This window comes from Copadichromis virginalis, linkage group LG8, assembly GCF_057382275.1.
Source record: "Copadichromis virginalis isolate Kocher_CV1m ecotype Utaka linkage group LG8, C_Virginalis_male_GT1.1, whole genome shotgun sequence".
Lineage (NCBI taxonomy): Eukaryota > Metazoa > Chordata > Actinopteri > Cichliformes > Cichlidae > Copadichromis > Copadichromis virginalis.
In genome coordinates, this window is record NC_140625.1 from 24,804,151 (window position 1) to 24,827,765 (window position 23,615).

A 23,615-nucleotide genomic window follows, 5' to 3' on the forward strand; every position below is an offset into this window, starting at 1 on the left:
CTCTGCTGTGTCAGATGGTTTTCCTGCCTCTGTGAAGCTTTTTCTTTTCTTTTTTTATGGGCGTGCACAGTTCTATATATTTTCTGTATTTGCTTGTGAGCACCATACTGTTGGCATCTTTTTTTGCTTGCTTTCTCATCAGCTCTCTTGCTCCCCTGATCATGCACAGCAGGTATTCCGATCCCCTACTGATGAGATGAAGGTGGGGATGGAGGAAAAAGTGGAAGGAGAAGTGGAGTGGGTTTGATTGGAGGAGGAGAAAAAGAGGAAATCATCAGCTGTGAAACAGAAATGTGTCTGAAACTTACACGACAGGGGTCGTAGTTTTGTTTTTTGTTTTTACACTTGTTTTTTATAACAAACAGCAAAAATTACACTATTTCTAGAATACATGATCAATGACTTGGGGAATAGTTTTTGTTTTTTATTGATAACTGAGATTACAGTTAGAGGACAGTTTTAGCACTGCTAATAGCCTGAAAAGTTTGAAGAGGACTCCAAAAGGACTCCAAAAGGACTATTTTCCGAAAGTGTTACTTGTTTGTTCTTTGGGCTTTTTTGTAACAAATATACCGATTTTTATGTGTATTGTGTTTTCAGCTCAAACTTTAGAATTTATAGCTTATTTGTAGTTTAGAAGTTTATCTATAAACAGCACAAGAACTACTTCTGGTGGGATGGAAAGAGAAAAAGAGAGATGAGGAATAGAAAAGTAAGTAGATGGATACATGAAATCAGAGTAAAAGCGATATCTGGAGGAAGGCACCTAGTTGGAAATCTGTGTCAAGACTGAAGACGGGCACACATCACAGGAGGGTGGGGGTGGGCTCTCTCACTGGTGGCTATAGTGACGAAGAAAGGGAGGACTTGATAAAGCCACCAGGTATTAGCGCCTATAGGCCTCCTGCTGAAAAATGGATCAGTGTTTATTTATTCAGGCATTACTAAAACAGGCAATAAGAAAGATGCTGTTGATCCCCGCCAAAAGCAGTTTGCTGCCAAAATGCTGGCCACATGAAGCAGAGTGGTATAAATAGCTAATTAAAAGCTTTGGGTTATTAAAAGCAAGGCTATCATATTTGTGAAGCGACTGCACAGAAGTTAAGACAGGAGAGAATGTCAATATTTCCGCTTTGCTCAGTCAGCGCTTACACATTGTTTACACATTGTAAATCGATATACCTAATGCTGCTTGAACAGTGTAATTAAAATGTTAAAATGTTTAATGCCTTCCTCAGCCACGAGATAAGGTGTGGACACAAAAGCAAATGTCAGACATGTTTAGTTTTAATTAGGCAGAGGGAGACGGCCTGAAAGTTTCTCTGTTTTTCTTTTTATAGAAGCTTTCTATGAACGGCTCACTTTTTTCTTATGTATATATCAAAGTTTTATTCCTCCTCCTCATTGAATGAGCAGAGTGATTTTATATCTCTTTTCTTTTCCTGTTCAGTGCCATTACTTTGGACAACACACTGGTTATCTTGTCTACCGTGGCACCCGATGCCGGACGCTACTATGTGCAAGCTGTAAACGACAAGAATGGAGAGAACAAGACCAGCCAGCCCATCACCTTGTCAGTAGAAAGTGAGTAACCCCATATACGTACGCTAATCAAGGCTTAATTGGAAACGCATTTAGGCGTACTTTTACTTTTATTATCATGTCCAAGCCTTTTAAGTTTTTGAAGGAAATATTAAACATTCACTTGACATCATGAGCCTTTACATACCAGGCTCACAGTTTGATATATTGGCTTGAAAAATGTGTGATTACTAACTGTTTTTAGTAAGCCCCGGTGCAAAAACAGTATTTAAAATGGCAAAAGGAGAAAAATGTCAAATTCGGTGTCCATCAGAACCAACTTTCAACTGTCTTGATGAGAGCTAGATGTATGAGTTATGACCCAGAGATCAAACAGTAGTCTTCAGGAGAAAAGCCCAAAGGCACCTCTTCAGGTCAGGAGTGTGACCTGGTGCGCCTTCCTGACCTGATGCGCTCATTCAACATTCATCCTCCAGGCAGCACATTGTGTGCACACTGAAAGCACGTTGAAAAGAGAGAAGTTCTTTGGTCACGCCATTAGTCTGTGTTGACCAGCTGACCCTCTTGACAGTTTAGGTTCCCCTTTTAGTTCTTCCTCTTGACTAAAATGAAATTCAAGTTGAAGGCCTGCTTTAGAGACGATCCAGCGCATAAGTAAATTGCCGGCTTTAAGCAAGCGTTTTAACCCTCTCAAGACAGGCGTTGCAGATTTGCAACAGTTAAAAGCTAACAACCTGATTACCCCACATACATATTTTATGAGGTTTTTTTTACTCAGAAGTACCACTGCAGGTATTCTTTTGTGCATTAGCAACAAAAGCTTAATTTGAGCCTGAGAGGGTTAAAATACAGCAGTACTGGGAGTGTTCCAGAGATGCATAAAGAGACGACCTCAAAGGAATATAGACAGAATTTGTCAGGTAAATTTTTTAATTGTACCTGATTATGTTTCCCATCACTGTGGGAGATTTAAGCTTAACTACCTGAGTCTGTACCAATACTCGCACGTTGCAACATACATAAACACACACACCCACACACGAATACATGCACAAAGTAAGAGGAAGCTGTACGGACAGAGGCACAGGTAGATTGTTCTTCTGCCAAGTTAGTTAATATTCACAAGCATCCTTAGCTTGCATGGCAAAAAAACCCAAAAAAACAGAATACACAAATCAAACCAATTCGGTCGGCTTCAGCTCAGCAGAGTGAGATATAAGAGGAAACCTAACAGACAGCATCTTATGACATGGTAGACTGGAGTTCATTATGGAAGTGAATGAGGAGGGTGAGGGTAAGATATTATAGTTGACAACACAAGGGAGCAAAAATAGCCTGTGGCACATGTTGAGAACAATGGCAGAGTTGATTATACAAGTGCTAGAACACACACACACACACACACGCACGGGTTCAGGCTATACAGAGCACGTAGCAGGAGGTCTCGACTCAGCAGGTGTAATGGGAATACACGATTTATACGAATGCTCCTCACATATGCACACACATGTGCGCATGCATACACGCATACAAGCAATCAGATGCAGTCTGTTATGAAAGCCGGTATTTGGAGTTTGTGCATGTGTTTGACAGAGCGCTTGAATTTTGCATGTATGCATCACTTATTTGCTGCGGCAGCTGTTGCTGCAGTGATGCCTCTGACACTGTGAGCTTACCTGGGTCCGGCAGTAGTTGCCTAAGATTTGGCAAGGCCAAAGGACAAGGAAAGGTGGACAGCAGGAGTCATGCTCAATTTACAATTTATATACTCGGGATGAAGTTTTAAAAATTCATTATAATTTCAGCAAGGCTCCTCCTGTGTTTTTGTTCTTCTCTTTAAAAAAAAAAAAGAAGATTTCTTTTCTCTGCAAGATAGTAGTTTGATATGGACATCATATCTTGTGATGTGTGTGTTTGTGTCTGTGCATGCATCTTAACACCCAAGACTGGTTAGATTGAGTCATGACAGTCCCTGTAGCTACATCTGACATGTGCGCCCACAAGCACACTTCCAGGGCATGATGGGATTGACGGATCAGTGTGAGTTTATCGCAGACGTGACACATCTCAAGCAGCACACACACACACACACACACACTGGGGTTTCCTTGCCATGAGCTGTGCCATAATGAACACACACACACACACTCAGACAAACTCACACAGAAATAAACAAGGATGAGCATGAAGTGTTGAAAATGTGGGCTCAGGCACATGCGGACACACGCGCACAACAGCCTCTTCGCTTCTTAAGCCTCATGTTAGTCAAACAGTATTTTTCTATCGCTGCTTCTGGTTCTCCGGCATATATCTTGTTATACACAGTGAGTGCACTGTCTCATCGTATCTGACCAATCTCTCTGTCAGAACTCAGATACAGTGCGTGCACTGGTCAGTTTCAATATTTCATGTCGATGAGCACCCACTGGGTGGAAATGAAATTTATAGGTCACTACAATCCAAAGAACCCAATGAAATCTCATCAGATTGTGCCTCTGTTAATTATATCCTATTCCCATCTATCAGGTTCATTGATCTTTGCTTAACATCTCCATGTTTTGTTGACATGTTTGTGTGGCGACCTGACTTTGTGTCTAGATGTTGGAGGTCCAGCAGATCCCATTGCCCCCACCATTATCATCCCTCCCAGGAACACCAGTGTGGTCACAGGCACATCAGAGGTCACGATGGAGTGTGTGGCCAATGCCAGGTAAAAATTCCTGGAAGTGCAGGGTTTCAAATGATTCAGTACAGTCCAAAATAGAGGATTTTATGGGGCTATTTTTCACAGTTGAAAAGAAAAATAGTCCCAGTGAAATGACCGTTGGTGATATATTGCTGCATGTCAGTGGCAAAACTCAGAGAACTGGGCAAATAGAACCAAAAACATCTACGGTGCTAGATTCTAATGGTAAAGAGTCAGAAGCTAAATGTACTTCAGCTGTATAATTATAATTTGCTTATGTCTGCTTATGTGACGTGTCACACTGTGAGGCTTTATGGGCTAGCACAAAACGAGCATTCTCACAGGGACATGGATGTTACAAACACATCTCACATCCTTCTTTCCTCTCACTAGACCTCTTATCAAGCTGAGTATCACATGGCGTAAGAACGGCGTGTTGGTGAACAGCGGTTTGAGTGACTTCAACCGCAGACTGACCATCCTGAGTCCTGTGGTGAGCGACGCCGGCTACTACGAGTGCGAGGCCATTCTGCGCAGCAGCAGCGTGCCTTCAGTCAGTGCTGGAGCTTATCTGCATGTCCTTGGTAAGAGCTAAAGGCTAAAATATGTTCCTGGCAGGGTCTTGTGTCTATTATTTTTGGGTATTAATATCACTTAGTACTTTTAGCTGTAATTTTTCCCAATACTTGCACACTTCCAGGTGACAATATCTATTTATGAAACTCATTACCTCATAGTTTCACACCAGTTCACACATTTTTTTTCTTAGAGGACAAAAGCAATAAAAAAAACCATTCCTAGAATTTCATGTGAATGTCTGACTATTATAATGGTTCACAAAGTTTATATGACTGAGTGCCACTTAGGAACCCAGCAAATGATGGAAGGCCATATATAAAAATGCATATCAACCACTTTTAGGCTTCTTTTTTTTTAAACAGATGCATTTGTCAGGTTTAGTTTGCAATGATCTGCTTAAAATTGAATAGAAACCCCGGTCTCGTCGAGCGCTACTTTGTCATAGCATAACACGAAGTGCGGAGAAACTAAACCCACAGTCGTGAATTCTTTCCTTTTCACACCCGCTGGCCACATAAAATATTTCCATGGGGCACCACTGGCCCGCAGGTAGCACTTTGAGAGCTCATGATCGATTACCTTGTAGGTTTACTCAGACACTGCATCACAAATACTATTTGAGTTTTTAGTGTTCAGTGCTGCCTGAGGACAGAAACACATTCGAGTGAAAGCACAGATATTAAGGAATTGCTCTCTCCTTGCTGCTTCAAAGTCAAGATAAGTTTGTCATTCTTCTCTCTCGTGCTTTGTTTGTTATTTGATATCAGTGTCTTTGCTTTTGCATTTTATACAACTTCAGTATTTGGAGCACATTACCATAATGTTTGTATTTCTATTCTTTGCCTGTTGGCCTTAAGGTTTAACATAGTTTTTAGGTGTTTATAACCTTTTTTTATTATGGTCAAGTTAAAGAACAGACTAATATTTTCAGTTTTGGTAGGTAGTTGTATGTACCTTCATATCAGCGTCTACGTGTAGCGACCCACATGCGTCACATATGTAGAAGTAAACTTTAACAGACAAGAGTGACTGTGCGAGCTTGATGCAAATATTCAGTCTCACTACATAAATGTGGTAAAAGCATGACTGTGAAGTTGTGAGGCAGTAAGGGGGAAGTGTTATTGATTTAAAAGGGAGAAAACTAATGGTTGGCCTCAAGAAATGGTTTAATAGCATTGCTTGAGTCACATTTATTCCATCTGACTGAAACACTTTGATGTTTTCAGGGTTATGATGTGATTCAAAGCACAACGTGGAAGGGGGGGGGGGGCTTTTTCCACGATACTGCTAACTGAGCCTTTTCTCTACCCCCCCCCCCCCCCCCCTATAAGTTTGAAGGATAGCCTAACCATTACAGAATACCAATTACTCACTTCTATAATCAAACTAGTCTCACCGTGTTCTGCTGCGTTATCTTATATTTGGCCCAAAATTCAATACGTTTAAAAGCAGAAATAACTTCTGCTTTAATCTCGCGTTGTTGTTTTTGTGTTTCACTAATGTGTCTGCTGTTTCAGAGCCACCACAGTTTATAAAGGAACCGGAGAAACACATCACAGCTGAGATGGAGAAGGTGGTTGACATTCCCTGTCAGGCACGGGGTGAGAGCTCGCTGGTATTACAATAAGAGAATGTAAAGTAAACCCTATCAGAGGAGAAATGTTTGAACTGAACCCCAAACTCTCACTCGCCCACCCTCTGCAGGAGTGCCCCAGCCAGACATTGTGTGGTACAAGGATGCTTTGCCTATCGACCCAGTGAGAACACCCAGGTACAGGGTGTTGGTGGGCGGCAGCCTCCAGGTCAACGGCCTACTGCCTGATGACACCGGCATGTTCCAGTGCTTTGCTCGAAATTTAGCCGGAGAAGTTCAGACCAACACATACCTGGCTGTTACAAGTAAGTGCTCCAGCAGCTTTTCAAGGAATTACTTCACCCAGATAATTGCTACTATTAAACATGTTGTAAAGTGCTGAATTTGAGCTAAACATTCACTTTTTCTTTTACTGAAATGTGTTAAATATTCATGCAGCTCTGCTAAGCTTCAGCTTTAGAAATGTCAAAGCGTAGTATTTTAAAAATGGAATCATTTCAGAATACTGAAAGCAGGTTGACTCTTGCATAGAATGGTTATAAATGGATGTATGGATTTACTCTCTGCAATTCAAGTAAAAAAGCTAAATTTGTTATTATAAAGACAAGTTAAGTCTTTATTTTCATTTAAAAAAGAAAATAACATCATGGTACCAAACAAAGCAGTGACCTGTGTATGACTGGGCTAGTAATGGCCAATCTCCCAGGACAAATGCGAAAAGTGAAGTAGGGTTTTGCTGTAAATGAGCGTGTGAGCTCAAGGGCCCTACGCTGAGTGAATAAAAGTCCAAATAAAAATAAAAAAGTGACAGTCTGTTAAACAAACTGCTGCACTCTTGGTTCTCTGCCTTTGGAAAACAAACTAATTCTCATCATACAAGAACCTGACTTACTGTAAACACTGCAAGAAACACTCAACTTGGGACATGAAATATAGATGAAAACCACAAACAAAACTTTGGTTACAGGAAAAAAAAAACACAGAGATGCATCTTTTTTTTCTGTAGTAGTGGCATTTTTGTCTCGTACTAAGAAATCCGATACCTAGGCAGTGAAGAAAAACACTTTAGATGTGCACTACGTCTGACAGCAGAGTTGTGATTGCGGCGTCGCTGTCAGTTGACAATATTGCAGAAGGGAAGCTTCCCTATATAAACTAACAATTAGGCCAACAACGATTAAGTTTACATTACTGTGGAAAGGCGAAACATTAATCACGTTTGCTGCTAAACTGTAATCACCTAAATGATGGGAATTTAGAAGTCTTTTTTTTCCCGTGCGCTTCTGCCACTGTTGGTATTTGAAAATAACTGCTAATTTTGCTCTCACTGTGCATCTGTTTGGCAAGTTTCTGACATCTAATTTTCTTCACTTTGTCTCAGTTCCTGCTGCCTTCGCTCCACGCCGTGCCGCGTTATCAGAATTCATAATATTCCGTCTCGCTAAATCACCCCTTCCATCCCTGTTTTTCTCTCCTCTTCTTCTCTCCCCCCTCCTTCTATGATCTCATCTTATCGTCTTCCTTTTTGTCAACACAATCATGTTTGTACTTCTCCTTCAGCCCTACTCCCTGTGTCCTGAGATTAGCAGCGCACCTATGACAACTCCCTACTCCTCCTTTCCTCCGGGAGTGATACAGTTTTCTGTCATCCTATAAAAGCTTTGATTTATTGCATATCATAAATACGGATTTTAGTTATCTACAAATTGCCTTCTTTTTCTGTCTATACTTCTTCTCCATTCATTTTCTTTTCCTTCCTTTCATATCCGCTATCTCTGCGGGTGCAAAAAATAGACCGGCAGCAGACAGTTATGGCACCGAGGTGAAGCCTGTGTCAATCCATTTGGAATTAGGGGGACAAAGCATCGACTAAACACTGCAGCTGGCTGCTGCTTACAAGAAATACGTTTGAAGTGGGGCTTTGCCTCAGACAGTTATTCTCTCACCTCTATAACCCTCTTACCCTCTCTCGTTACTGTACTGAGCTTCCTTTATTCAGTGTGTGTTTGTCTACCCTCAGGCATTGCCCCGAATATCACAGCTGGACCCTCTGATAGCACTGTGATCGACGGGATGTCAGTCATTCTGCACTGTGAGACCTCTGGAGCTCCAAGACCAGCTATCACCTGGCAAAAAGGTCTCTTTTACACGCATACTCACACCACGAGAGATTGTGATGTCTGTTATCTGTAAAACATTGGGACCACAGTTTGCTGTGGCTTAACAAATAAAGCCTGATTTGATTCCTTTACTGGGATTTACCTTTTGCCATGTTTTTGTGTTTGCATTCCAATAGCAGATCAGGGAAGCAGCATCCTTGTTTTTGACAATCTGCTTTTCTCATTTTTTTCCCTTCTGTTCTGTGTGACCCTTTTCTCTCTGCCTACCACTTCTGCTGTCCGTTCCCATATGCCAGGTGAGCGCGTGTTAGCCAGCGGTTCAGTCCAGCTGCCCCGGTTCACCCTGCTCGAATCAGGCAGCTTGCTCATCTCGCCTTCACACATCTCTGATGCCGGGACCTACACTTGCATGGCAAGCAACTCCAGGGGCATTGACGAGGCATCTGCTGACCTTGTTGTTTGGGGTAAGTGGGCTTTTAAAAACACATATACCTGATGTAATGTGTTGAAAAAGTCCTAACTTTGTGATAAAAACAGAAAATGAAAGAGTAGTGCAGTTTTACTGAGAGACGTGTTTATCAGGAAACAAGGTTGTGCTGTATAATAACAAAGGAATGCTCAATTTCTAAAAACAAAAACATTCTTCTGTGTAAGCCTGGATTCATCATTTTGGTGTTTTCTTCAAGAAGCCATCAAAAGACAAAAGACAAACCAGGAGCAAGTCATTTCGACTGAAATGAGTTTCCTGAAATTCATTTTTTTTGACATTTTGTAGACCGTTTTCCCCTCTCTCACTTCCTTCATCTTTTTCTCCGTCTATCTCTTTCTTTTCTTCTTTATTTTGTGTCCACAGCTCGCACTCGGATTACCACCCCCCCACAGGACCAGAGCGTTATCAAAGGAACTAAAGCCATTATGAACTGTGGAGTCACACACGACCCAAGTGTGACAGTCAGGTAAGGGTCCATTTAGAAACACAGATTAATTAAGGCACAATGCATATTTATATACAACAGTTTCTACAGGCTGTTAGTAAAACTGATGTCACCTGAAAGCAGTAGATGCTGTTACTCAAAAAAGGAGGCCAACATAAAATAGGCAGGTTAAAAGGGAGTCATTCCCTTTTTTTCTTTTTCTTTTGTTTTTAATGAAAAAGGGCAAAATACAGCAAATCCAAAAGCGAAAAGTCAAACACTGAAAGCAAGCAAGCACTGGGAAGGAGCTAATGCATGCAAACAAGCAGGAGAAAAAGTGAAGAGAAGCAAAGTAAGTCGTGCGGTTTGTCTTCCTGATTAACCCGTCCCACGAAAGGTGAATAAGTTTTACCCAAGCTAAGCTGTCATGTCTTATATCTGTGAGAGATACGGATTCATTCCTTGATTCATTTTTTTTTTCCTCCTGGCAGAAAACTATTTCAAAGCCAGTTCAGTGTACTGTAGGCATTTGTATAGGGACCTTACTCTAAGACGTTACCTTGTAGGCAAGGTTTGAATTATTTCTATTTTCTCTTTATTTGCTCCTGAAACAATTATACACGCTGTCAGGTTTGCAGCTGAGAGAAAATACCTGAAATTGTCTCAGCTGGCACAAGAATACATCTAAGCAGCCCACTAATTTAATTAAAGTAAAATTTACCTGTGCCTTAATGATGCGGCGTTGATTGGTAACCCTATTAATTTACACACTCACAGTTTGCAGCCAGCGTTTCCTTCAGACTTTAGCTGCCACAATTGTGTTTCTTTTAGCCATTGTTATATTTCTTTAATCTTCATTCCTTTTATGGTGGCTATAATAGTTTTCCTTGTGATCTCTAGACCTATATGTGTGTACAAATGTTCATCTGGGGCATGTCAGTGTGTGTCACAGATGCATTCTTCATTGTTTGGGGCAAAATTTTAAAAAACTTACTTATTTAGTAGGATATAACATTTTGGAAGAAACTTTTTTTTTAAATTAAAAACAACAACAACAAATCTGAAACTTTGCCAGCCCTATCATCTAAATGTGCCAATGCCCACGGTGTCCACAGATCAAAAAACCGAGTTTCAAATGTAGGAGTCACATCCTCAAAAGCTGCAGAATCTTTTTTAGTTCACGCCAGGAGAAAGATTCGACCAACACATACTGATCAGAAGACCCCAGAGACCTTTACTAATGAATGTGGGTGCCTGACCGTTGAAGCCACGAGCTGCATTTGAAGCCACGTTTGCGCCGCGCAGTTTTGATGAGTGTGAATCGGTCGTTTGATATGCACCCGTCAGCCGCGATGATATGCGGGGCACCTGTGATGGTGAGTTTGAAGAGACAGGGGAGAGGAAGATGAAAAACCACACTAATGACATGTTTTTCTTAGATTGTGGTCGAATAAAAGAAAACCAAAACCTCAGTTTACTCTTTGCTTTACTGTCAAAAAGAGTTAACCTGCAATCTGAAGGTGACATACATATATATGTACCTGATAAGTTCCACTCTACAGCGGGTGGCAATTAAATTATCCAGCGTTAGCTTCTGGAAGTATGCTAGAAACGACTTTTGACAGATAATTTCATGGATTTAATTGAGCAATAAAGTGTAAAGAATGTGCTTAACATGCAGTATGAGTGTGTGCGATTGGCGTGCAGGTGGTGAGTAATGCTATATTGTGACTAATTGTAATAATGGAAAAAACACAGAGGCTGGTGAATATCGCAGTTTCCTTTTTTTAAAAATGTGTTTAAATTGATTGACTGATGCAGTGGAAGGAATGGATGCAGCAGATGATGATGACGTTGATGACATTTAACAAGCCAGCTGACTGAAGTCTTTGTATTCCAGGCATGTCTGGGAAAAAGAGGGCTCAGTGATAAATGTTCAGTCCATCCCCCGCATGCGGCTAGATGCAGATGGTACACTTCACATCTCCCAAACCTGGTCAGGTGACATAGGCACCTACACATGCAGAGTGACCTCTGTTGGAGGCAACGACTCCCGCAGCGCGCACCTCCGTGTCAGGTAACAAGCCCTCCTCCCATCATTCACCATCACCATCGTGCGACTTTCTATTTACCGGCCTTCCTTTTTCCTCTCCCCCTTTTGATTCTCCAATATTCTCCAGTGTAAAAACACAGGAAGCAACATGTTCTTTGTAGAGACACAACACACACACGCACAGACATTTACATGCATACGCATGTGCGAGCGCCAGACACATGAGTGCTTACCACCACTGCTATTCTGTCTGTTCCTATTGACACCGCTGACTCATTTTCACTTAAGTCCTCCCCTGTCCTCATTCTCACCTGACACACTTCCAGCCCCAGGGGACCTCCGCCTCCATTCTCCATCTCCGATACTACACATGCATGCACGAGCGCTTCTGTTTTTATTCTCAAATCCCTCGCTTCCACATAACTTTGCCTGCTACGGTTATACTTTGGCACACAGAGAGCCACAGCAGCGAGAGTGAATTGAATATGAATGTGACATCAAACTTTCTGTTTGCCAGACTGACTGACCGATTGTTTCTGTCTTTGTTTATCGTGCTATCGGCCGTCTCGTTGGCTGCCTGCCTTTTGACTGAGTTACCGTCTATATCAATTCATTGCTATAAGGTTTATCTATCAATCTGTCTGTGCTTATCTGAATTTATGGCTGAATGAATTAATGATCCTCTGCTTTGGCCTCATTTATTCATGTCTCCCTGTGCATTTTCTTTCTATCTGTCTCCTTATGCCTTTCAATCCCTTTCCTCCCTCCAGTGATATCCATCTCGTTTTGTTTGCCTGTGTGTCCATCTTGACAAGGAACCATCTTTGCTGTCTCGTCTCGCCACATTTCATCACCTGTCTAACTGATCTCTCTCTTACAAAAGATTTTTGCCTTACTTTAGATCTGTACAAGCGATCTTCAGAGAAAAACGAAACGTTCGCTAACTCCCTTGGCTCCGCGGCTTGTTTGCTGTAATAGAGAGATTCTTTTATTTATCGCTCTTGTCCTGCTGTTCCCTGCAGACAGTTGCCCCATGCCCCAGAGAACCCTACGGCCGTGCTGAGCAAATCTGAAAAAAGAGCCATCGACCTGGCTTGGGCCAAGCCTTTTGATGGCAACAGTCCCCTCATACGCTATATCCTGGAGGTTTCTGAGAACAGTAAGTCATAAAATGTCCTGTCTGTTCCAGTCATGCATCCTTCTCCTGCATCCTTCTCTACCTTCTATTTGATGAGTTAGGTTTGGGGAACTCAGCTCATGGGATTAACAGTGCAGCAGTGAGTTAAAAAGAGGCTGGTTTAGACTCCTGTGTTCACAGTGTTTTTCCCAAGGAGCTTAAATGTAAACAAATACAGCAAAAAATTACAAGAAGATTAAATAGAATTTGAGATCAGGATCAATATCACTAATTAGAAATGTCCATCATTGCCTTTAGGCTCAGCATGGATTTGTAACTATAGCGCAGTCGCTCTGTCCAATTTGCATTGCTGAATTAAATGCACTGAAACGAGGGGCTTGTCACTGTCGGGTTATAACACTCATAAAAGTTTCATTATGACATGATTACCATTGAAAAGTAACCCGATGCAGAACAAATGCCGGTATAAGCAATTTGTTCGACTGGCATAACATCAGCGTAACACCTCTTTGGAACACTTTCATATAGCCTACAGGCCTTCTTTTGCATATAGCGAGTAGACACCGGTAGCATCTCCTCTGTCATATTACTAGCGCCAAGCTTCTTAATTTTCCTCTGACTTGCTGCTTTAGCCGAACTAAAAACTAGCCGCTGTCGTTTCAGAGCTGTTGCACCAGCATCATTTCCCTCCTCCGTGGGCCACCGGCGTTGTGGAGCGTCTGTGCTAATCTTGCAGGTGTCCGTTATTAAATTTGAAGTAGAACTCTGTGCAGCTGACACTTATTATCACCCAGGCACGCAATTAGAGTTTCACTGTTGTGTCTTTCGTCTTCAAAATAAAGTAAATACTTCCACAGCTTCTCTCTTTTCTGCCATCTTGTAAGCTGAGCTACACGAGCAGACTGGTATTTGTCAGTGTCACGGAGTAAGAGGGAAACGGAAACAATGCTTTTGGGACTTTTGCTTTGTATTGTTTTGTAGAATCAAAGAGAACAGGAAGGTGAGGTAAACAGTATTAACATTAATGGTTTGCCAATTTGGAAGAAGTCCCTGAATAACTGAGGATCCAGGTTTTCCTGCCATCAAAAAACATGCTAGGCTGATTCTGCTGTTGTTGTCCCCTTGATAAATGCACTGGCTTAAATCTGGAGTTGGTCTCAGGGTGCTGTATGTCAGCTGCTCTCTGCTCCTAATACTTAAATGCAGAGACCAAGTTTCCCTGTGGGTACCAATACTGTTATTGCTCTTCTATTTTGGGTTTGTTTGTTTTTTCAACCATTGCTTGGTTTGTTTCATTAAATTGAATTTTAAAACCTTCTAAGACAAAATGACTGGAAGGCATTAAATTGAAAATCCCTTTTGATATTGGGGAAATTCCTTGGAATGTAGCACTCCTTCCTGAATGGAACAATAGCAATAACTCAGGTGTGTATTTGTGTGGATGCGCATGTAGGAAAAAAGGTGTAAAAGTTGATTTTCTGTCTTGTAGATGCTCCCTGGGCCATCCTGCTGGCCAATATTGAACCAGAGTCCACAGCAGTGACGGTCAACGGCTTGATCCCAGCTCGCTCCTATCAGTTCCGCCTCTGTGCTGTTAATGATGTGGGAAAGGGACAGTTTAGCAAGGAGACAGACCGGTGAGCTAAAGACACTTTTTATATCTCACATCAACATTTTAAAAGCTTTTTTGTCCCTTTCAGCACACCATTTAATTGGCAGTAGCAGTGAGAAGCCTAAGCAATGTCAAAAAACAAGAGTCAAAACAGGACTTTGTTGGTTGTTAGTAAACAGTACATTGTGTATATGAGATCTGTTTCCTAGACAACCGGATTGACTGATCCCTTCAGTCAAGAGTCGAGAGAAGAGGGATATACATGTAAGCCTCCCGAGGAGAATACACATACAAACGTGCACAATTGCATGTAAACACGCATTTTCAAACGCGCATTTTCAAACACACAAACACCTACTGACTCTGAAAGCCACAGGGAGGATTTAGGTTTGAGGCGAGACCGCTGTTGGCTTCTCTGTGGCCTCACACAACTTCAAGCACTGATTGTTCTCCCTATCCCTTCTTGCCTCCATTCTTTTCCTCCACCAGTCTGTCACGCTGCCTCCTGCTGGGAGCTCCCAAGCCATAGGAGAGCCATAGGGAGCTTCATTTGTGTGTCACGGGGGGTGCAGCACAGAACTCTCCACGAGACCATTTGGGACAGTTAGTGCCAGTGATCTCGCTCCCATCTCTCATACACATTTTCTCCCCAGACACACGGGGTGTTTTATCACAGTAGAAATATAGCTTTTAGGTAGCCTAGGTACCCTTTCAGTTCCTCAGAGGTGATTTCAAGGTGGTGAGTATTGCACGTATTTCGGAGAGCAAAAGCAAACAAGAAACGGTGACAGTTTTTTCACAAACAAAAGGATATGGAGGACACAGTTATGAGACAGAAGATATTGTACGGGGAAATGCTTCAGCTGGAATTTCTTCATTTTTTAAACTTCTGCATCGAGTAGCTGGAGCATTAAAACTAAAATCCTGCCTGCCTAATAACTCATTGGTCTCCCTTGAAACAAGCTCTGACCTATTAAGGTATAGACATGAGATCTCTGGGGTTGCTTTAGACCTTTGTGAGTGGGACCTCTGTGGACTGAACCTGTTGCAGTGCATCCCACCGGATTCCTATTCCTTTAGCTATTCCTGAAAGGGTTTTTGTGGGGCAAGATTTTATGCTGAGAAAAGGACTGTATGTGTGCGCTGGGTCTATAGAAATGTTTACGTGGCTGGTACATGACTGCCAGGACCCAAAGCCCCCCATCTCACATGCTTAGAGACCAGCAACGACCCTTTGCCAATTCAAAATCCTTGCAAACTTTACTGAGGCTTAAGATAGCAGAAAGCAGACAGCAGAAATAGATGTTTGGTGTTACACACGAGTTATCACATGTTAGTGGTTTTAATATAATGTCTTATCAGTGCAATATTTGTGTGTGTGTTCTGCAGGGTCTCTCTCCCAGAGGAGTCCCCCAGTGCTCCTCCTCAAAATGTCATTGCTAGTGGTCGGACCAACCAATCTATCATGATCCAGTGGCAGCCTCCACCGGAAAGCCACCAGAACGGCATCCTCAGAGGCTACATCGTTCGGTAAAATCTCCACAGACACCTCCCTGTCTCTTACATTTATGTGAATGGTTAGAATTTACACAGTGTTGATGGTCCATGTTTTAAAATGAGGGACTCCAAGTACTTTCTCAAGTCAGTGTAATAGAAATGTGATCATATTTTATATTTAAAGGAAGCTACAAAGTGGTGTGCACATCTATTGTGCTTCCTTTGTCAGTGTTCTTACGTGATGATGGATTTCGTTTTTGATTTGTGACCTTCATATTTTGCATTTGCACTTTCTTTCTGAACAGACAGAAGTCTAAATGCTTTTCTACAGCGTTTTGTAAAGTGTAAAATATTCTTCTAACTTTATTACCAGTGCATATATTATTGATCCATCTATTTTAATTTATGTCTTTGGTTTTGGAGTGGAAAACTACTAGGAGCAGCTCACTTGGAGTATGTTTTACATCCCTTACCGCTGTATTTAAAGATATACATGCATATCTTGTCTGTGAGGAAAAAAAACAAAACAAAATTTAATGGCTGATTTGACTTAAAAAAAACTTCAGCAAGTCTGTTAGGTAAAGTCAGCAATATGCCAAACTGACTGTAAATCCTGTAGGCATGTAATTAGTTTGGTTTTCTGTCAGGCTTTTTATTCATTACATCCAAATAAAACAGCAGGTGTTTTCCAGACAACAGTCAGTGCTGTCAGTTTTTAATTGCTTGTTGGCTAGTGCTTTGTCTCCCCCTAGCAGGGATTCTAATGCACTGCTGGGCTCAGGTAAAATAGTAATGTCTTTGTCAGTGAAACAACTAAACTGTCAGAGATAAGGTACAAAATCTGCAAACACATGGACTCTCATCCAGAACAGGTGTCCAATCTTCTGAATAGTCCAACAAGTTTATACATGTCTATCACAGGTATCGTCTCACTGGGCTGCCTGTGGACTACCAAATCAAGAACATTTCCAGCCCAGATATGACCACACTGCTGCTGGAAGACCTCATCATCTGGACCAATTATGAGATTGAGGTGGCTGCCTACAATGGGGCAGGTTTGGGCACTTTCAGCCATAAGGTTACTGAGTGGACCCTGCAAGGAGGTAAGCACTCAATAGCTCTTTCCTTCTTATTTAATGTCCCATTATTCAGTGAGCATGCATGTATATTATTTTTTACTAAATTCAGTCAAGCTTATCTTTAAGATGTGTCAATCAAGCATTCAGTATCTTACAAATACAGTGTAAATCTTTCATTTTATTTTATTTCTGCATATATATTACTGAAATCAGCTCTAAAAGCTAGTGCTAACTGTTATCTTCTTTGTAAGAAACACAATGATGTGACTCTAAAACCCATAAATAGGTCACACCACTGCAAACAAACCCACAAAGAGTTCTGGTGTAAGGTTTAAGTACCAGAGAGAGAGAGTAATGGTGGTATCTGCTCTGACCTACGCAGCAGCAATCAATACTGACATCTAAACAGATGCAGGCAGACTTCCAACAGCGAATTGAAAGGCATTGTCACACCCTTGCTTTTTGCCTTCTGTTCTTCTTTTATTTTTTCTTCCGCTCTGTCTCACTTTTTCTTCCTCTCCTCATCCATCCCAGTGCCCACCATAGCTCCAGGCAACGTGCAGGCCGAGTCGGTCAACTCAACAACTATCCGTTTTACGTGGACAGCCCCTAACCCCCAGTTCATCAACGGCATTAACCAGGGCTACAAGGTCAGTAGACGCCGCAGTGTCAACACCACCAGTCATCACATCCACTTGGCAGACCTGTCACAGTTGAGCATGTAGTATTACATGTAGCACAGGGGATTGAAAAGCCAGGGGGGTTAACGACATTTGGTGCCAGTGTGAACAATGGATTCTGTTCACCGATTTGTCAGTCTGAGGTCATTCTCTTTATCCTCACGACCATTTCTCATATGTAACTTTGTAAGGCTGCGTGCCCATAATGATAAATGTCTTCATTATTTTGTCAGACGCTCTCAAATGTAGGCTATCTCTGCCCCTCTTGTGTGCACCTTGAATAAATGTAGCCCACAGGGATTCTCAAAACTGCATCCATGGTGCAGTTGTACTTTTCTGCTGACTCCACTGAGACTTAATTATGTTTTTGGGTTTTTCTTCTCTCTCTTTTTGTCTGTCTGTTGAATGACAGTCCACAAGTCTTAGTCAGCTTGGTGGAAGGGTCATACTGTAAAGACCCAATCTGAATTTTAAATACCAGGATTTTCTCCCGGGAAAGAGACTTAAGAAGCAATGAGAAAAGGGGAGGTAGATAGTGTGGGCGGTGATAGAAAGTGTGTCAAAAGCAGAACGGAGAGCTGGAAAATGAAGGCGGACAATCAAGCATTTATCCCGCTGACATCCTCTAGCCAATTCTTTACTTCCCTGGAAGCTCGCTCACTCTGAAAACTGGAAACAACCCAATAGACAACCATTGGGACTCATTACCAAGCAGCTAATTGGTCAATCCAGACCCCATTTGTAGATGCTATATGGTGTGCAATGATGGGATGCTATCATGTCTCTCTTGAGCCTACATTGGCGGAGTTATTCAGTCACTCTCCCCCAGTCAAAACCTCTTTAGGGCATTTTTCTAAATATATTTGGGAGAGCTATGATGCCAAATCTCTCCTCGGAGTGGCTTAGGACCACCACAGAGAGACACTACTGTTAGTTTTGTGAGAATTATTACAGAAGAAAAAGGATTAGTCGCTTTATTTTCAACCGTGTGGGTAATTTCCTTTCTTTTTTTCTATTTTTTTCTTTTGTTTTTACATTGTTTTCCCCCCACTTTAGTTGCTGGCCTGGGAACCTGGAAAGGATGACGAAGTTGCCATGGTAACAGTACGACCGAACTTCCAGGACAGCGTCCATGTGGGATATGTGACAGGTCTGAAGAAGTTCACCGAGTATTACACCTCTGTGCTGTGCTTCACCACACCCGGAGACGGCCCCCGCAGCCCGCCTAAAGCATTGAGGACGCACGAGGACAGTAAGTGACTTTTCTTCCACACTTTTGCCTCTCCCACGGTGGCATGGGGACACATGCATCTCACAGTAACACATCCTTTGGGCAAGATCTATTATTCATGTAGTAAGGAGTTGTAGAAAAGTGCTAATGAATGAGTATATTCGGCATCATCATAATTGGGATATAGTTCTTTACAGAATATTTGCGAAGTGGTAAAAATTCCCAGTGTACCCCGGCTCATATTCACGGGTTTTTCTTTCTTCGTTTTTTTCAAATTTTAAAATCCAAACTCTTAAGATGTCAGCAATGAGTGGCTATTTCCAGATCCTAGTCAATCACCTATACAGCTGTGGCTCAAAGCCTCTTAGGCGTGCTCATTATTCTTATTTGTTCCTATTCAGCCCCCGGTGCAGTGGGTCATCTGAGTTTCACCGAGATCTTGGACACTTCACTCAAAGTCAGCTGGAGTGAGCCCAGCGAGAAGAATGGAGTTCTCACAGGTACATTCACATAACTCCCAAATTATACTTGTAGCCAGAGGCAGAAAAGGTGAGAAATAGCACCTTTTTTTTTTCCAAGGTGGTATTTGTCAGAGTTGGGTTGACAGACACCAGTCGCATGAGGCAGTGCTCAGGTTGAACTGAGACCGGAGGATTTGGTTTTATATTGCAGCTGCTTGAACTCATTTACTGAAGCCAGCCCAGGAGAGGTTCTTTATCGTTAGTTGTTGTTTTTCTTTGTTTTTTGTGGGGGTTCATGCACATAGTGCTTCCCAAGCCACAGACAGAATATACCAGCAATAAGACAACACTTGAGAAAAAAAAAAAGAAAGAAAGAGAAGAATATTTGAAAAATGACATTTTTCAGCCAACATTGTCTCCTCTCCCAAGCTCTCCATATGAAATATCTCTCAATAAGGCTCCCTTCGAGAGGCATTGCTCAAGTCTTTTGCAATCGTAGAAGAAATATACAGAAATGTGACCATTTTAGTATGAAACAGTATAGTAATAAAAGGGCAAAAAGTCCTTAAATTATCAGACATAATAAAGACCAATAAAACATCACATTGACTGATGAGATAGATCATTAAAGTGAATCTTTCAGTGGTAAGAGTGCAGAAATGGTTATTTGGCTTTTCTTAAAATTACATTCCCTACTACTCAGTGATTTTTCTATAATACTGGCCAATATATTGTTTCTATTATTTTTCATGCAACCACGCCATCGACTTATCAGTCGCTTAATGTGCAGTAAATCTTTCATTCCATCGACTCACATGCAGAATGTTTTTTCTTGAGTATTACGTTAAAGAATCTAGCTAACAAATTGTTAAATGTTTGCACAGCTTGATATTTAGCAGCATGTTGTAAAGTATTTTCCAACATTTCAATGTGTTGCACGCTCCCAGGAGACAAACACTGACATGCCATGTGAAATTATTGATTTGGCAAGAAATGCTGCTTAATGCTTTGTGCAATCACATGAAAAGAGCTGCTGGCCAAGGAGCAAATTGCATTAACTTTGAGCGGGTGAGCATGTGTGTCTGTATGTGTGTATGGGAGTGGGCGGAGGATGCGTGAGTGCAGGGAGGTATAATCACAGGCTTATTTAATTTGCTATATTCAATTTTTGATGAAGTTAATTTAATATTTCTGTTAGCTTGCCCTGTAGCACGCAAGCCTGGAGTTGCTATTGTAGTAAAACTGCTGTCAGATTTTCCCTTGGAGGATTTTCTGTCCGTGTCCACTCATCACTGCCTCTCCTTAGGTTACCGCATTTCTTGGGAGGAGTACAACCGAACAAACACCAGAGTCACCCACTACCTGCCCAATGTCACCTTAGAGTACAGGGTCACCGGGCTCACTGCTCTCACCACCTACACTATTGAAGTGGGAGGAATGACCTCCAAGGGCCAGGGCGTGCTGTCCTCCTCCACCATTTCCTCTGGTGTTCCACCAGGTTAGTAACCAAGCATTCACTACAGATACATGAGAGCCTGTGTGCCCAAAATTTTTTATTCCAGATGATATGAAAGAGTAATTAAAAAAAAAAAAAAAGCAGCTTTTAGACATGAACTGCAGCACTGAACTTTTCCAAACATCACCAGGCAGAGGTGCACATGACAACACAAATTACTGCAGTATATTGAATGTTAAATAGTCTTTAACCTCCTAGCTCATACTACAAGCCTGTGTGGTGTCATCTTGCATCAATTCTTGCGAGTATGAGAAAAGCACTGAAAGTTCAGTGACTTCACAGCTTGTGAGTGGTCAGCTCCTCCGGCAGAACGCTTTCCCCCAAAAAACAAAAGACAATTTTCCAGATTTTTCTGACACTGTCTAAAGTTCATGTGTGAGAATATCTACCTTTATCCGCATGCCTTCATTCTCAGGCAGTGTGCAGTTCCAATTAACAATCATAAAACCTTTCCAAGCTCAATTAATTCTCAAGTCAAAATTGTGTCTTTATTCAAATTAATGAGCAACTGGGGACCTTTACTGAACCTTCCCTTCCCGTAGATTTACTGTCACGCATTGAACTCGGTGCGCACACTCAATGTTGTCTGGCGCCAGACACAATGAAATCTGACCCCGGTCACCTCATCTAGGACAGAAGCAAAAAAAAAACAAAAACCTGCACATGCACGTATCTCCCCGACATTCGTGAAATAATAGCTCCCTCGATAGCATTAAGGACGATTACAGTGTTTAATGATTTCATATTTGCAAAACGGTGCAACAGAAACACAATGCCCACGTCAATTACTGGAGCTACATTTAGAGGCTGTACATCTGTGAAACCTGTGAAATGACAGGCTGTTTTATTGAGAACAGGCCTCAGTGTAGCACTTACGTTCAGAATAGCAATTACTCCCATTGTATAGGTATAAAGAAAACGCCGATGTGCCTGCAACTGTACTGTAATGACCCAGCTAAAAGCAGCCTTAGTAATCAGTCATGCAAATAATTTAGAGGTGGTCATTTTACAGCGACACATAATCTGCGTTTCATTATGATTGAATATATTCACATTTAAGCAATCTTGGAAAAAACAGTTTAGTATCCCCATGTGGCAATGATGATATCTTTTTTTCAAAAAATACTGGGTCATACCGATGGGCTATGGTTTGGATTAATGTCTTCAACTAGAATTTATGTTAACTATATTGCGCTTTGGGAAGAGGGGATTGCCTAGTAGGTTTAATATTTTAAAAAGTATGAGGTAAAAAATGATGAATAATGAATCCGTTTTTGCACTCGCATAAATTATCCAATCCTACCTAGACAAGCACAAAAAGTGTTGATATTCATATACGCAAAAATGCTTTCTTGCTGTTCTTTGAATTCACCATTTTCAGATTTGCCCCCCCCTTCTCCAGGATTACCAGTGAATAATCCATTCTTATTGTTTATTTAGCTCAAGTGTAAACAAGTAGGATATCAGATTGAATCATATATCCAGATAACTGCAGTGTAATTGACATTCATGGCATTGTCTCTATCTGTGTACTGTGTGTAAGCATCTTTTCCAAATCTAATCTTCTTTTTTGGTGTCTTGGCTGAAGGTGGGAGCACTCTGGAGAGAATAGGATGAGATAGCAGAGAAATATATGTGTGCAGTATCTGTTCTGCCACAAGAGGGTGCTGTGGTTGATGGATTTTCCTATGTAGTCCACAGACTCAACAACTTGCCCTGTGGAAGAGGCAGCAAGAGAAAAATATCCATATCTTAGTGCACATTCTCCAGTGACATAGTAATATCAGCCCAGTTATTGCTTTATGTGACTCTTTTAATTGTTTTGTGTGTTTGTTTTTTGCTTCCTCACAGAGCTTCCTGGCCCTCCTACCAACATGGCAATTTCCAATATTGGCCCACGCTCCATCAACCTGCAGTTCAAACCTGGCTATGATGGCAAAACTTCCATTTCCCGCTGGCTAGTGGAGGCCCAGGTGAGCCAGATTTTAACTGGAACTAATAATTTATTTGTTTTTTAGTTATATTTAAAAAGTTCAGTAAAAATTCACTACTTTCCTCGGTTCCTCAGAAAGAGAGGTGCAGTATTTGACTCATCTGTTGTCTTAATCCCAGGTGGGTGCAGTAGGAGAAAATGAGGATTGGTTGATGGTCCACCAGGTGTTCAACGAACCTGAGGCTCGCTCCTTAGAGGTGCCAGGTCTCAACCCATATACCTCATACAGGTAATTACTGGAAACTTGTTTCTGTGAATCTTTACTGTGTACCTGAGTTCCAAAATTATTAAATACAAAGTACTTCTGCAGACATACTACACATTCACCTCAGTACACATTCTCCTGTGGCAGAACACATGCTGAAAAGAACAAATAAAAACTGATCTGCTGCACTGTACTTTTGTACAGACACACAAAGTCACATCAGTATTAGTGTTAACAACTTAACAATGCCAGTTTTAATTGAAAGTAATCATGTGCCATTTGTGTATGTGCACTTTCATTTCAGCATGTCCCAGCAGCTTATCTTATTATGTTTTCCTTTAATTTGAATTCAAGATTATTTTAAAAGTTTTTTTTAAGTGTATGCCTGATTTTTATCTTGGCTTGTTTTTCACGATCGCATTCAATATAAGCAATTAGCATTTCACTGAGCCAATCCCTAAAGGCTCACAACAGCTATAGTTCTCATCATTCCAACATCAGCGCTGCCACTTTTCATTTCAATATAGTTAAATGCAAAAAAATTGCTGTTTTGCATATTCAGGCCACAATGCAAATAAGCCCCCCACAGCATATTCATGCTTTATTCATATTCAGCGCTCTGATCTTGTTCAAATGCAATAAGCCTCATGTAAGAGGATGCAAGTGCGACTATAATGCTGATCATTGCAGGTTCATTTTAAGCTGCCAGATTCCC

At 41.4% G+C, this 23,615-nt stretch overlaps 1 protein-coding gene across 1 annotated transcript in view; it reads left to right on the plus strand.

Annotated features, from left to right (window-relative positions):
- sdk2b (sidekick cell adhesion molecule 2b) overlaps positions 1-23,615 on the plus strand; it is a 302,311-nt gene that overhangs the window by 251,066 nt on the left and 27,630 nt on the right. Inside the window, exons 5-23 of the mRNA XM_085466738.1 lie at positions 1,451-1,584; positions 4,141-4,252; positions 4,622-4,812; positions 6,325-6,408; positions 6,512-6,706; positions 8,422-8,538; positions 8,818-8,985; positions 9,375-9,477; positions 11,336-11,512; positions 12,511-12,647; positions 14,116-14,263; positions 15,628-15,768; positions 16,657-16,838; positions 17,349-17,464; positions 18,551-18,746; positions 19,127-19,225; positions 20,493-20,684; positions 22,554-22,675; positions 22,815-22,924. Coding sequence (XP_085322864.1) covers positions 1,451-1,584; positions 4,141-4,252; positions 4,622-4,812; positions 6,325-6,408; positions 6,512-6,706; positions 8,422-8,538; positions 8,818-8,985; positions 9,375-9,477; positions 11,336-11,512; positions 12,511-12,647; positions 14,116-14,263; positions 15,628-15,768; positions 16,657-16,838; positions 17,349-17,464; positions 18,551-18,746; positions 19,127-19,225; positions 20,493-20,684; positions 22,554-22,675; positions 22,815-22,924 — 2,724 coding nt within the window. The remainder of the gene's footprint in view (positions 1-1,450; positions 1,585-4,140; positions 4,253-4,621; positions 4,813-6,324; positions 6,409-6,511; positions 6,707-8,421; positions 8,539-8,817; positions 8,986-9,374; positions 9,478-11,335; positions 11,513-12,510; positions 12,648-14,115; positions 14,264-15,627; positions 15,769-16,656; positions 16,839-17,348; positions 17,465-18,550; positions 18,747-19,126; positions 19,226-20,492; positions 20,685-22,553; positions 22,676-22,814; positions 22,925-23,615) is intronic.